Source organism: Raphanus sativus, unplaced genomic scaffold, assembly GCF_000801105.2.
Source record: "Raphanus sativus cultivar WK10039 unplaced genomic scaffold, ASM80110v3 Scaffold1512, whole genome shotgun sequence".
NCBI lineage: Eukaryota > Viridiplantae > Streptophyta > Magnoliopsida > Brassicales > Brassicaceae > Raphanus > Raphanus sativus.
The window spans coordinates 6,489-19,341 of NW_026616822.1; the positions used below are offsets into that span (position 1 = coordinate 6,489).

General features: G+C 42.7%; 2 protein-coding genes and 1 pseudogene across 2 annotated transcripts; all 3 read right to left on the reverse strand.

Moving 5' to 3' along the window:
• LOC108805396 (LRR receptor-like serine/threonine-protein kinase FEI 2) lies at positions 1 to 3,192 on the reverse strand. Its single transcript, XM_018577433.2, has 12 exons — positions 2,996 to 3,192; positions 2,751 to 2,886; positions 2,574 to 2,645; positions 2,410 to 2,481; positions 2,245 to 2,316; positions 2,073 to 2,144; positions 1,927 to 1,998; positions 1,729 to 1,838; positions 1,139 to 1,648; positions 792 to 1,046; positions 565 to 698; positions 1 to 487 (listed from the first exon to the last, which is right to left on the reverse strand). The coding sequence occupies exons 1-12, from the start codon at positions 3,075 to 3,077 to the stop codon at positions 257 to 259; spliced, it is 1,818 nt and encodes a 605-aa protein (XP_018432935.1). The 5' UTR covers positions 3,078 to 3,192; the 3' UTR covers positions 1 to 256.
• A 56-nt stretch (positions 3,193 to 3,248) lies between these two features.
• LOC130504347 (uncharacterized) lies at positions 3,249 to 9,004 on the reverse strand. The gene is made up of 2 exons (XM_056998963.1): positions 7,409 to 9,004; positions 3,249 to 7,355 (listed from the first exon to the last, which is right to left on the reverse strand). The coding sequence occupies exons 1-2, from the start codon at positions 9,002 to 9,004 to the stop codon at positions 3,249 to 3,251; spliced, it is 5,703 nt and encodes a 1,900-aa protein (XP_056854943.1).
• Positions 9,005 to 9,983: 979 nt separating this feature from the next.
• LOC108859661 (tubulin beta-2 chain-like) lies at positions 9,984 to 12,449 on the reverse strand (annotated as a pseudogene).
• Between the last annotated feature and the right edge of the window lie 404 nt (positions 12,450 to 12,853).

The window sequence follows — 12,853 nt, forward strand, 5'->3', positions numbered from 1 at the left end:
GACCTCTCAAGTATCTCTGCTTTAAAAAAAAAAAATCTCTACTGCTCAGTGCTTACAGTGCTGCAGAGTAGAACATTTCATTACTAAACCTTAACGTGCACAAGAACAATGCACCACAATCACATAATCTTCAAATTCTAATTTACAAAACAGAGTCCCTCGGTGCAAAACCACTTTCATAATGCAAAAGCAGATAATAAATCAAACCGGTCCGGTTTGTCGATTCCCCGGTTACTTTTCAGCCTCCCCATACGCCCTAACAGTAATCAGAATGGGAATCATCATAGTAATCAACCGCAGAAGACGGCGACATAACTTCTTGCTCAAGCAACTGAACCACCTGGTTCATAGCCGGCCGGTCCTCAGGGTTAGCAGCGGTACACCTCGCAGCTATCTCAATCAATGCCTCAGCAGAGTCTTCATCCACGTCAACACATCTCTTGTCCATTACATCCTCTACTCTATCCTCTTTCAACAAAGTGTTCATCTGACAGAAAAAAAAAGAAAGAACATTTTAGTTAGAAACCTAAAAAAAAAAGCAAAAAAAAACAGAGCAGTTCTTACCCATCCGACAACGTTTAACCCTCTGTTAACGAATGTCGTGTCTGTTGGTCTCTTTCCGGTAACGAGCTCAAGCAAAAGAACTCCAAAGCTGTAGACATCAGACTTCTCCGTTGCTCTACCGTTCTGTAAATACTCTGTTTCCAAGATAAATAAATAAACATAGTTACAAACTTTTTTGTCAAAGATTAATCAGAAGAAGTTAGATAGCAGAGAACAAAGGAACCTACCGGGAGCAAGATAGCCAAAGGTGCCAGCTACCACTGTGGTAACGTGAGCCTCTTCGTCAACAAGAAGCTTCGCAAGACCAAAGTCCGAGACTCTAGGCTCTAACTTATCATTGAGTAGAATGTTGCTTGATTTTATGTCACGGTGCACTATCTTGGGGCTACAATCATGGTGCAAATACGCCAACCCCCTCGCCGAACCTAGCGCCACTTTCAATCTCGCGTTCCAGTTCAACAAACCATCTTCTTGAGCTCGTTCTTGTGAGAGATAAATAATAACAAGAAAACAAAGATTAATAAACGCATCATAGGCTGAGATCTCAAAGAGAAAGATTATGTGCAATTTTTACCGTGGAGGAGGTCGTCTAAGCTGCCAAGAGTTAGATAGTCATAGATGAGAAGTCTTGAAGTAGGTAAGCGGCAGTATCCACGCAGGTTCACTAGATTGATGTGTTTGACACTTCCTAGAATCTCAACCTCTCGCTCGAAAACTCGGTCTGATCCTTGTCTGCTCCTATCTATCTTCTTGACAGCAAATGTGCCGAGATCGTTCATCACCATTCGGTAGACCGTGCCAAACCCTCCTGAACCAACAATGTCTTCCTCCTCAAGAGACTCCAGCTTCTCGATCAGCTCGGTGGAGGAGTATGGAAGATCACCGTGGAATGTAATCAGCTTCTTACTTGTTTCTGATGGTTCTTTCTGTTTCTTGACTTCGGTGTACTTCTTTACTGTTCTTTCCTTCTTTGAGAGCATCCAAACCCAAAGGAAGACAAAGATGATGATGAATGCAACAGCCATTGTAGACATTGCTCCGATCAAGATGCCTTTGATCAAGCGTGACGATCGCTTTGGAGGATCTGTGTAATCAGATAAAGAGTTTAGCCTAAAGGGAAACTCAAGAAGCAAAAGAGTAGAGGTTTTAGTAATAAGAACTTGCCTGATTCATCATCATCACTTACTGCATGAGGAAGAACAACAGGGAAACCCATTGATGTTCTACATGGCTTGTGAATTTGCGGTCCACAGAGGTCCAAGTTACCAGTGAAGCTAAACCATACAGAGACAAAAACCACAATCAGAATATAACATTCCTAGTCCAAGAATCAGCACAACTAAATAGAAGAGAAGCTCTCACGATTCAAGTCCGAATCTGCTGAGCACTCCAATATCAGGAATCTCCCCAGAGAGAAAGTTGGCTGACATGTTCCTGAATCAAACAAGAAGTTCAAGAACAACATACACTTAAAAAGACACAAGACTTGTTTGTTGTGTGTAACTTACAAGGAGCGTAGACGTGTGAGACGACTAATTGAAGAAGGTATAGCACCCTTCAGTGTATTGCTTGATAGATCTCTGCAAAAATAAATACCTCAAAACAATCAGAAACTCTTTGAAATTTGATCAAACATAGAAACGCCTGAGAAACTTAACAGTTTTGCTTTTTGAATCTTACAAGATAGTAAGAAAGGTGAGGTTGCCGATACTCAGTGGAATCTCTCCTTGAAGATAATTACCCCTCAAGTACCTACAAGAAAGTTTAAACAGATGACACCAATGTTTTATGGCTCAAACACTCTCACAGGTTTTAACACTTCTTTTGAGACAAATGGTGACTTACATAGCTCTGAGTTCAGTGCAGTTAGTGATCTCATCAGGAATTGTCCCGTGTAAGCTGTTCTGATGAAGAGCCCTACATAACTCCAGAAACCGGAATTTTGGAATTAAACAGACAATACAACTTCTAAAAGACAGAAGCTTTAGTAAATCTAATACACAACTCACAGTCTCTGAAGTCTACTAAGTTTCCCAATGCTAGGAGATATGATCCCTCCTAGTTGCATGTAAGGTAAGTTTCTGCATCATCATCATCATCATCCAGAGATTAACAAAAAAATACAGTTCAGATCAAAAGAAAGAAGCTGAAGATAGAGTAAAGAGAAGAGAGAATCATTGTTTTACATGGAAACGACTCTATGGTCTTGAGGATTACAGGAGACACCAGTCCAAGAACAAGGAGACTCGTCTGAATCTCTCCAGTTATCTAGCGAGTTCCTCGTATCATTGAATCCGCTTTTCAGCTCCAAAAGAGCATACCCTACAACAAGAAGATCAAAGGCTCAAATCTCAGATTTTTTTTTTCAACAACACACAAGAAGAAAAAAGCAAAAGACTTGTGAGGGTAAAGTGTATACACTACTACTAACCATCGAGAGTGAGAGCAAAAGAGCACGATACGAAAACGGTAGCTGCGTAAATGACTGAGAGAATCCAATTTGAGAAACCCATTTCTCTGATTCCACCAATTTTTTTAAGTTTTGATTCGAAGCACAAAAGGTTTAAGAAAAGAAAAGATTTAGAAATTTATCCCCAAATGAGCTCGAGGATGGTGAGATAGAGAGAGGTTTTTTTTTTTTTTTTGGCTCAACAACTTACTTTTCATTAACCAATCTCAAGTGTTTACAAGATCTTATCAACCTCAACAAAAGAGCTTAACCACACTGGCACAACAGAATACAACTTAGGGACAAAGGACGCGAGCGTTGTAGTCTCCCTCGCTATTCTGTCTGCTACTTTATTACCACTCCTAGGATAGAACTCCACTCCATAGCCACTGTTTTCTGTCAGTAAAAAACTAATCTCCTGCATGATAGGCTTAATAGACAGCCACATCTCTTCCTCTCCATAGATTAGCTTCTTTAAAGTCAGGGAATCAGTCTCAAACACCACACTTGTATAACCAAATCCGGTTAAGGTTTGAATGGCCCACCGGAGAGCTTCAGCCTCAGTTTCAAGCACTGACCCTGCATTTGACAGCTTCTTCGCCCCTGCCCAGAGGAGGTTGCCTTGTTGATCTCTCGCGACCCACCCAACTCCACCTTCACATGTTTCTTTTTTCCAGGATCCATCAATATTACACTTAATCTTCATGGGTGGTGGCGCTCTCCATTTGCGGTCATGGCCCTCTTCTGTAGGCTTTTTTACCTCTTTATTTCGTACCTCTTCTCTACTTTTCCATTCCAAGGCATCCTCCTTTGCTTTTAGAACCGTAGCATAAGCGTCATAGTCTTTACCTTGAAACACAAACTCGTTACGGTTCTTCCAAATCCTCCACAGCAGATAAGGCACAGACTCGTCTTCCACCTCTTCCTTTGGGAACTCTTGTTTTTGGTTTAAGACCCAATGGAGGTTGGTGTAGATCGAATCCGACCAGATACCATGAGGGGGGGGATGAATTGTGGAATGAGCCCATATCAGTCTCGCATAAGTGCACTGGAAGAGCACATGGTTAATATCCTCCTCACGACACTCACATCTGCTGCAACTCATATCCTTTGCGATATGTCTTCTTACCATATTAGCTGCTACCGGGATTGAGTTGCTAATGCATCGCCATAGGAAGTGTCGTATTTTTGGGCTTGCATTCACTCGCCATGCTTGTTGGTAGAGGCCGTCAAGGCTCGGCTGTAGTGCCTCCTTCTGCTCTTTTTCTGCCTCAATGATGTTCACTAGGACCCAGTAGCCTGACTTCACCGTATAATGGCCTGTTTTAGTGAAATCCCAAGCATAAGAATCCTCGCTTCTCCTTCCTGCTGGGGTTATTTTCCTGATTTGGGCTTGTACCTCTGCAGTGAACAAGCTTTGTAGTAACTCTTCATTCCAAGTTCTGCAGCTTGAATCCAAGAGGTCACTCACTTTCAACTGTTCTGTCACTACCATTTCCCGTGAGTATCCATTCCATGCCATTGACTGGACCATTGTTGCCGGAGTTTTACCAATCCATCTATCCTGCCAGACCTTTGTTCTCTGACCATTGCCGATAATGACTCTAGCCCCTCTTTTGATTAGCTCTTGAGCCGCAAAGATACTCCGCCATGCATAGGATGGCCGGGATCCTAGAGTTGCATTCAAAGGGTCAGATGTCTTGAAGTACCTGCTCTTATAGATCTTGGCCATCAATGAATCAGGATTAGTGACCATCCTCCATAGCTGTTTGCCTAAGAGTGCCAGATTGTAAGCTTCCAAATCTTTAAATCCAAGTCCTCCGCAATCTTTTGACTTACACAGATGATCCCAACTTTTCCAGTGCATCCCCTTTGACTCCTTGTTTGTTTTCCACCAGAAGTCCGCCATTAGGGATACTATCTGCTTGCATATCGTCTTTGGAATCAAAAAGCAGGACATTGTGTATGTCGGGAGTGCCATAGCCACTGCTTTTAGCAAGACTTCTTTACCTCCCGGTGACAGGAATTTAGTCTGCCATCCCTGTACTTTCTGAGCCATGTTCTCCTTCAAGTAGCTCAGTATGGAGACGCGTGAACCACCCATTGATTCTGGGACTCCTAGATAAAAGCCTTCCCCCCCGGTTTGATCGATCCCTAATTTTATCATGATCTCCTCCCGTCTCTGGAGTGGGATATGCTTCCCAAAGTAGATGCTCGACTTTTGATAGTTAATCCTCTGGCCCGATGCAATGCTATAGTTACGCAGAAGCTGGGTTACCCTGTCTATTTCCTCATCTGAGCTCTTACAATATAGCATGCTATCGTCCGCAAACAAAAGATGGGAGACCGGAGGGGCTCTTCTCGCTACCCTTAATCCCGAGATCAATCTTGATTCTTCAGCTCTCTTCAACATTTGGACCAGCATCTCTGTACACATCACAAAAAGATAGGGTGACAGAGGGTCACCTTGTCGGAGTCCCCGTGATGGTACTATATCCCCAAATGGGGTTCCATTGATCAGAACTTGGTATCGCACCGATGAGACACAGCTCATAATGAGTTTAATCCAGTGTTCATTGAATCCTAGCGCTTGCATTGTTCTCTCCAGGAATCTCCATTCAACACGATCATAGGCCTTGGAGATATCCGTCTTGATAGCGATAGACTCATAGGCACACTTGTTATCCGAGCTTAACGCATGAAGCAGTTCGTGAGCTACCAAGATGTTATCGGATATGAGTCTTCCCTCCACGAAAGCTGCCTGTGTTTCTGAGATCAATGATGGCATCACCTGCTTGAGTCTCCCTGTCATTAGCTTGGATATCACCTTGTATGCCACGTTGCACAAACTGATCGGCCGGTATTCGCTCATTTTTCTTGCAGTCGGGCTCTTGGGTATAAGGCATATGTTTGTGTTGTTTACCCCCTCTTCCATCACTCCAGTTTGGAAGAACCTCTGCACCATTTCCATAACCTCCTCCTGGCATGTCTCCCAAAACTGTTGGAAAAAGAATCCATTCATGCCGTCAGGTCCGGGGCATTTATGGGGGTTGATTTCAAACACAGCTCTTCTGACTTCCTCTCTTGAGATCGGCTTCATAAGTGTCTCGTTTTGAGTAGCGGTCAACACTGGTGGTAGCTCACTCCACACTGCTAGCTCCGCTCCTACATCTTCCGAAGAGAAAAGAAAATTGAAATACTGCTCAGCCACTTTACCAAGATCCTCATCTGCAAACCATTCATTCCCAATATCATCAATCAAACTTTTGATCATGTTTTGAGCTCTACGATTTTTGGTTACAGCATGAAAATATTTGGTATTTCTATCCCCAGCCCTCAGCCAGTTCATCCTACTCTTCTGCCACCAGAACAGTTCCTCATTATAGTATTCTTCATTCAGTTCCTTCCTCATGCTTTCCAGCTCTTCTCTTTTGAACTGTTCTTGTCTTGATGCCTCATCGATTTTGTAGTGGAGTTCTTGTATTCTCATTGCTGAACTTGGTTTTGCACTTCTCTTCCACACTGAAATGGCTTTCCTACAGGTAGAGATTCTTCCCATAATATTGGCTTGTCCATTCCCTTGCGCCTTCCAGCCCTGATTCACAACCTCAATGAAGCCTTCTCGCTTTGTCCATCGATGATCGTACTTGAAGGTTGCTCTTTTCTTCCATTGCATTCCATCCAGGGAGGTTAGGATGGGACTGTGATCGGAACAAACTCTCTTCAGATAGTAGATGGTGGCCTGTGGGAAGCACTCGAGCCATTGTTGGTTTGCCACTGATCTGTCTAGCCGGCACTGTACCAGACCATTAATCCTTCTTCCTGCCCAGGATAGGAAATCGCCTTTATGCTTAATGTCCCACAGACCCCAGTTGCTAAGGAGCTGACGAAATTCTAGGCCTTCTTTTTCTGATCTCTCAGCTCCGCCGGACTTCTCCGATTGATCTACCATCTCATTAAAATCTCCAGTTAAGATCCAAGGGCCTTGTCTCTCTGCGCCTAGTCTGGATAATCTTTCCCAGACTTCACTTCTTTTACTCTTCACTGGGTCTCCATATACACAAGTGAGGTGGAATTGGTGATCTTGCCATTTAACCTTCGCATCAATGACTCTACTGTTTGCTTGCAAGATTTCCACTTCACACGATTGTTTCCATAGAAGAGCTAGGCCTCCACCCTTTCCTTTTGCATCCACTGATCTCAGATACTGAAAGCCTAGCTTCTCCACAACATACTCCATATAACTTCTCCTACTTTTGGTCTCGCTGAGGAATATTATCTCAGGAGAATACTGACCAAGTATCTCCTGTAGATGTCGAACTGTCGGGACATTCCCCAATCCCTGACAGTTCCAACTCAATATTCTCATATTGACCTCGAAGGGTTGGTATTAACCTTCAACCCTTCTTTCCTTTTGTTTCCACTTGCCAATGCTATCCTACGGACAGAATGGTCTGGGACAGATGCTGCTACAAGAGCAGAATGAGTGGGGGTAGTGAAGCCCCCTTGACTAGCCGCCTGGCTCAAAGCCTCTGACTTCTTCTCCGACCCTTTACTCATACTGCCGAGTCGGCAGAAAACAGATGGAGCCTCATTTGTCTTTTCAGTAGAGCCTATTCTCATCTTCTTCGATTTCCTTTCATCGCTACTACTCATCCTTCTTCTTTTGGAACTACCCATTCCTCCTGTTACTCTCTTCTCTCGAGGGGTGAGATCAAGCTGACCTCCAAGACGTTCAAACACTGAGGGTGGGCTTCGACTTCCCTTACTCGATTGTCCTTCCTGTTTTTCTCCTGATCGAGCTTCAGTTAATTTATCACGAAGATCCTCCAGCGTTACCTCTGTATCCTCTCCCAGCTCCATTCCACTTAACCTATTGAAGACAGAGTCTGATCCTTGTCCTGTTTTTGAGGTTCCTCCCTCACCAGAGCTCCCTAAGGTACCTCTTGAACCCGTCTGGTCTCCTGAGCCCTTTGATAATGCTGTAGATTCCTGGGAGCTTCTTGAGTAGCCGCTCACTCCTCTCGAGCCTTTTTGTTGCCAGACCAGCTGTGGAACTTCAGCCACCTTTTTTCCTTTACGCAACTCTCCTCTACTGTCTTGCCTTGATGATTGAGCCATCCTTTTGCCTCCTGCTTCCCCTCGTGCTTCCCCTCTTGGGGTTACCTCTTTAAAAACCACTCCTTTGAGTGCTCCTCTCTTTGGGTTCGCCTTCCTTGGGGTCTCCTTGATTCCTCTGTGTCTACGCATAGGTTCCACAGGAGCTTTACTCTGCTTAATCCCTTCCTCACTTCGATGGTCTTGTATTTGGAGGTTGCATCTAGTCTGATCATGAGTGAGCCTCTTACAAGTGTAGCACACTTTTATTAGCTTCTCGTATTCCAGCTCTGTGGGCACCGTTTCACCAGACTTGAATCGAGCTGTTCTGCGGAACTGTATTGGCTCCTCCGTACTGATCCACACTAATGCTCTTACATACTCCAAGGAGTTGGAGTTCTTAGCATGGAGCTCTATTCTTTCCACCTTCCCTAGTGGTTTCATCAGGTACTCCACCATTTGATGTTTCATGCGATGAATTGGGAGCCCTCGAATGCGGATCCAGAATGGGATCCGCTTAAGGAACTCCTCATCTGGGTGTGGAGACCATCTGTTCATAGAAACTATCCAGCCATTAACAAACCATGGCCCCTTCGTCAGGACATGTTGTAGGTCGCTCTCCGCTTCGAAGATGAACTGGACTTTGTCATCACCAACTCCTCTGCCCTTGACTTTGTCCTCTAAACCCCAGATTGGTGGCAGAGCTTTCACGAGGCCCCCAACTTTGTGGACATAGGGGTTGAGGCACCTCACTATCACGCTCATGGTGTTCTCCTCTATGAGATCCTCAAACTCCAAATCCGGCATGTCCACCATCTCTCCTTCCTCCAACAGCTCGAGCTCTTTGAGTTCCTCCACCAAGGACGCCTCTTTCTTCTTCCGAGTTCGAAACATGGTTCGCTTGCAAAGCTACCGCCTTTCTTCTGTTTTTAATGAAACCGCACCGCAAAGAAGTCACACAGACTTAATGAGCCTCAGATCTGTAGATCTATGGCTATCGACACCTTATGGTCTCTCCTCCCGTGAGCCGTTCGATGACTCTAGCTCCCGGGAGCAGCAACTCTCTCTCCTGACTTGCTGAATGTTAGGATTCTTGCTCTAGATCTGAGAAATTTTCCGCTCGCGCACGAGAAATTGATAGAGAGAGGTTTAGTGGTTGGGTGTGAGGACTGAGTACTACTCATCATGAATAATCTTTTACTTTTTTTTGTTTTTCCTCAAAAGAATTCTATTTTTTTTTTATCTTTCTTTTTCTTTTGTTTATGATTTTCCCTCTTCTTTTCGAACTAAGTGAATGGTGCGATTTTTGAAAAAATCTGTCACTACTCTTGGAGGGTTGTGCACAGAGAAGAGTGAGACCCGTTGTGAGGAGACATATAGTTTCAAAATCTTTCTTCTGAAGAAGCCAAAGATTGAATATTCTAACGCTCGCGAGTACTGTTTGTAAACCTACTCGCTACTGTTTAAGTCAGCAATGAGTCAATGACAGCTTTAATTTACTAATTTGTCCCTGAGACGCGAGTGAGCGAGTGAGACATTATCTGAAACTCCTGTCGTTTCTGATATTTACTTTGTCTCGATGCGTTAAAAACACACATGTTTTAGTCTGCCCAAATCTCCTGATTACGTTAGCAATAATCACTAATGTCGTCGTAATATTTCATTAGTTTAATTTTTTGCAAATACTAGCTGAATGATATTAACTCATAGATTTTAACAGTTGTTTTTTTTGGCTGAATATTGACTTCAATAACACATGATTGCACACCCATTTTAACAAGATAGATTTGTTTTCTTGTTCTACTGTTACTCATACCTTTAAACAAGTAACAAAAACGATAACAGCCATGTAAAGGCAAACACTCAAACGATAAACCAAACCAAATTTAAGAACATAAACTAGAGAAATAACGGTCCACAAAGTAAACAGAAGATACTAGACTTATCCATACAAACCCGAATAAATCTGCAACTGGTAATTAAGGTTTTCGTTCTTTTTCATTAAGTAGTATAAGACTAAAATAGTTCAAGGGAGGTGTTACGTTAATAATTTTCAATACTTTTCCTCCTGTTGGTAATCTCCTTCTTCCTCATCCTCGTACTCACCTTCTTCATCTGCAGTTGCATCTTGGTATTGCTGATACTCCAAAACCAGATCGTTCATGTTGCTCTCGGCTTCCGTGAACTCCATCTCGTCCATTCCTTTCCATGTGTACAAATGCAAGAAAGCCTTCCTCCCGAACATAGCCGTGAACTGCTCACTCACCCTCCTAAACATTACCTGGATCGAAGTCGAGTTTCCAATGAAAGTAGACGCCATCTTCAGACCAGTTGGTGGGATGTCACAGACTGTTGACTTCACGTTGTTTGGGATCCACTCCACAAAGTAGGATGAGTTCTTGTTCTGAACGTTCAGCATCTGCTCGTCCACTTCCTTCGTGCTCATCTTACCACGGAACATGGCGGAGGCTGTGAGGTAGCGACCGTGTCTTGGGTCTGCGGCACACATCATGTTCTTGGAGTCCCACATCTGTTGGGTGAATTCAGGGACTGTGAGGGATCCGTACTGCTGAGATCCTCTGGAGGTGAGAGGAGTGAAATCCACCATGAAGAAGTGGAGACGTGGGAATGGGATCATGTTCACAGCGAGCTTACAGAGGTCGGAGTTGACCTGACCAGGGAACCTTAGACAGCAAGTCACACCAGACATAGTTGTAGATAACAAATGGTTCAAATCACCAACTGCAGACAAGATAACAAATTGATGTAGCGAAAGCTATATAGGATAGAACTAGAGATCCGTTGATTCTGAGAATACCCGGAAAACTAGGATAATCCCAAGGATCTTATTTAGTCTAAGAATGCCTAAGATCGATGTCTTCTTAAATTCGTTGAGATCACCAATGATCTACCGAAAACGAGGAATAAAGGGAAAACTCTTAACTTTTATTAATCAAATCAAAACTGAATACAAAGTTAAGCCTACACGGCTATATATAAGAAAATCATAAAAACCCTAAAATATAAAAATAATTATCTAAAATAATTAATAAAAACAATAATAAGATATTTGGAATATTTCCAAATATCTATCTACATCACAAATCAAGTATATGAGACCCAACAAACAACATGAGCACCAAAACTTGCTAAAACAACAATATAATAAAGCAGACAGTACATAAATACAATCATTAATCATCAATGTATGTATTGTATTGTATGTCCTTTATGCTACAAGTATGTATTGTACTAATAAGATTAACAAGTAGCAGTTTGATTATTTTTAAAGGTTAAGAGAACAACATAGACGAAAATAACCAATAACTAATGAACATGAAAGAATAGTTATCTATAAACTTAAACATTAGCACACTGATATATATACACACATAAAGAGAGCACTAGTCAGGTGATACCTTACAGTTCAAACTAGGATACAAAATAATGATATATATATTCAAATCTTAAACAACCTTTTAGGCATCGAACAAGAGGCTAATCTAAATCATTAACAAAGAGCAAAACAGAGATGAACCGAATCTTACAGCTGGGGGTAGTGAGTTTGAGAGTCCTGAAGCAGATATCGTACAACGCCTCGTTGTCAAGAACCATACACTCATCAGCGTTCTCAACGAGCTGATGAACAGACAACGTAGCGTTGTAAGGCTCAACGACGATATCAGAGACCTTAGGGAAAGGAACACGGAGAAGGTAAGCATCATCCGATCTGGATACTCTTCATGGATCTTAGAGATCAAAAGCGTCCCCATACCAGATCCAGTTCTTCCTCCCAACGAATGACAAACCTGAAACCCTGCCAAAAAAAAAAATCTCACTCTTCAAAACTCCGATAAATCGAACGGATTTAGAAGATGTAAGTTACCTTGAAGACAGTCACAGTTCTCAGCCTCTTTACGAACAACGTCGAGCACAGAATCGATCAGCTCGACTCCTTCGGTGTAGTGTCCCTTCGCCCAGTTGTTACCGGCTCCGGATTAGCCGAAGACGAAGTTATCGGGGCAGAAGGTTTGGCCGTAGGGTCCAGATCTGAGGCTGTCCATGATTCCAGGCTCCAGATCCATGAGGACGGCGCGAGGGACGAATCTGCCGCAGCTGGCTTCGTTGTAGTAGACGTTGATACGCTCGAGCTGTAGATCTGAGTCTCCGGTGTATCTGCCGGTGGGATCTATGCCGTGCTCCGCGCAGACGACCTCCCAGAACTTGGCGCCGATCTGGTTGCCGCACTGGCCTCCCTGGATGTGAAGGATCTCACGCATCTTCGGTTGGAGAGAGTAGTAGATCTAGGGCTCCCAGATTAAGTGTGGGGGAGGACGAAAGGGTTTTTTTTTTAAATGAGTGAACTGAAACAAGATAGAGTGAGTCTTTATTATTGCTCTGTGTTTTATTTTCTTTTTTCTTTAATTATTTCCCTCCTAAAATATTTGTCGGAGGCGCCAATTTGTTTTTTTTTTTGAAATTTGAAATTTGAAATGATGGTGCGTTTCTTTCTCTATATTATATTTTATTTTATTTTTATTTTTTTTTGGACAACAATTTATTTTGTTATACTCCCTCTGTTCCTAAATGAAAGATGTTTAAAAAAATTGATGTTCTAATATATAAGATGTTTTTTTTTCTGTGTAATTTTTACTTTATTAAAAACTGTGTGACCAATCATATTTAACAATCTATTTTATTATTGGTCGACTACCATTAATTTATAGCTTTAACTCTATTTTC

Bases quoted from the DNA above. Each gene is read 5' to 3' on its own strand.
- LOC108805396 (XM_018577433.2), bottom strand. From the start codon at position 3,077: ATGGGTTTCTCAAATTGGATTCTCTCAGTCATTTACGCAGCTACCGTT. The intron at 2,482-2,573 runs GTGAGTTGTGTA...GGAGTTATGTAG, and splicing joins CTTAGTAGACTTCAGAGACT to GGCTCTTCATCAGAACAGCT. The intron at 2,317-2,409 runs GTAAGTCACCAT...ACTTTCTTGTAG, and splicing joins TGCACTGAACTCAGAGCTAT to GTACTTGAGGGGTAATTATC.
- LOC130504347 (XM_056998963.1), bottom strand. From the start codon at position 9,004: ATGTTTCGAACTCGGAAGAAGAAAGAGGCGTCCTTGGTGGAGGAACTC. The intron at 7,356-7,408 runs GTTAATACCAAC...TGGAACTGTCAG, and splicing joins AAAGGAAAGAAGGGTTGAAG to GGATTGGGGAATGTCCCGAC.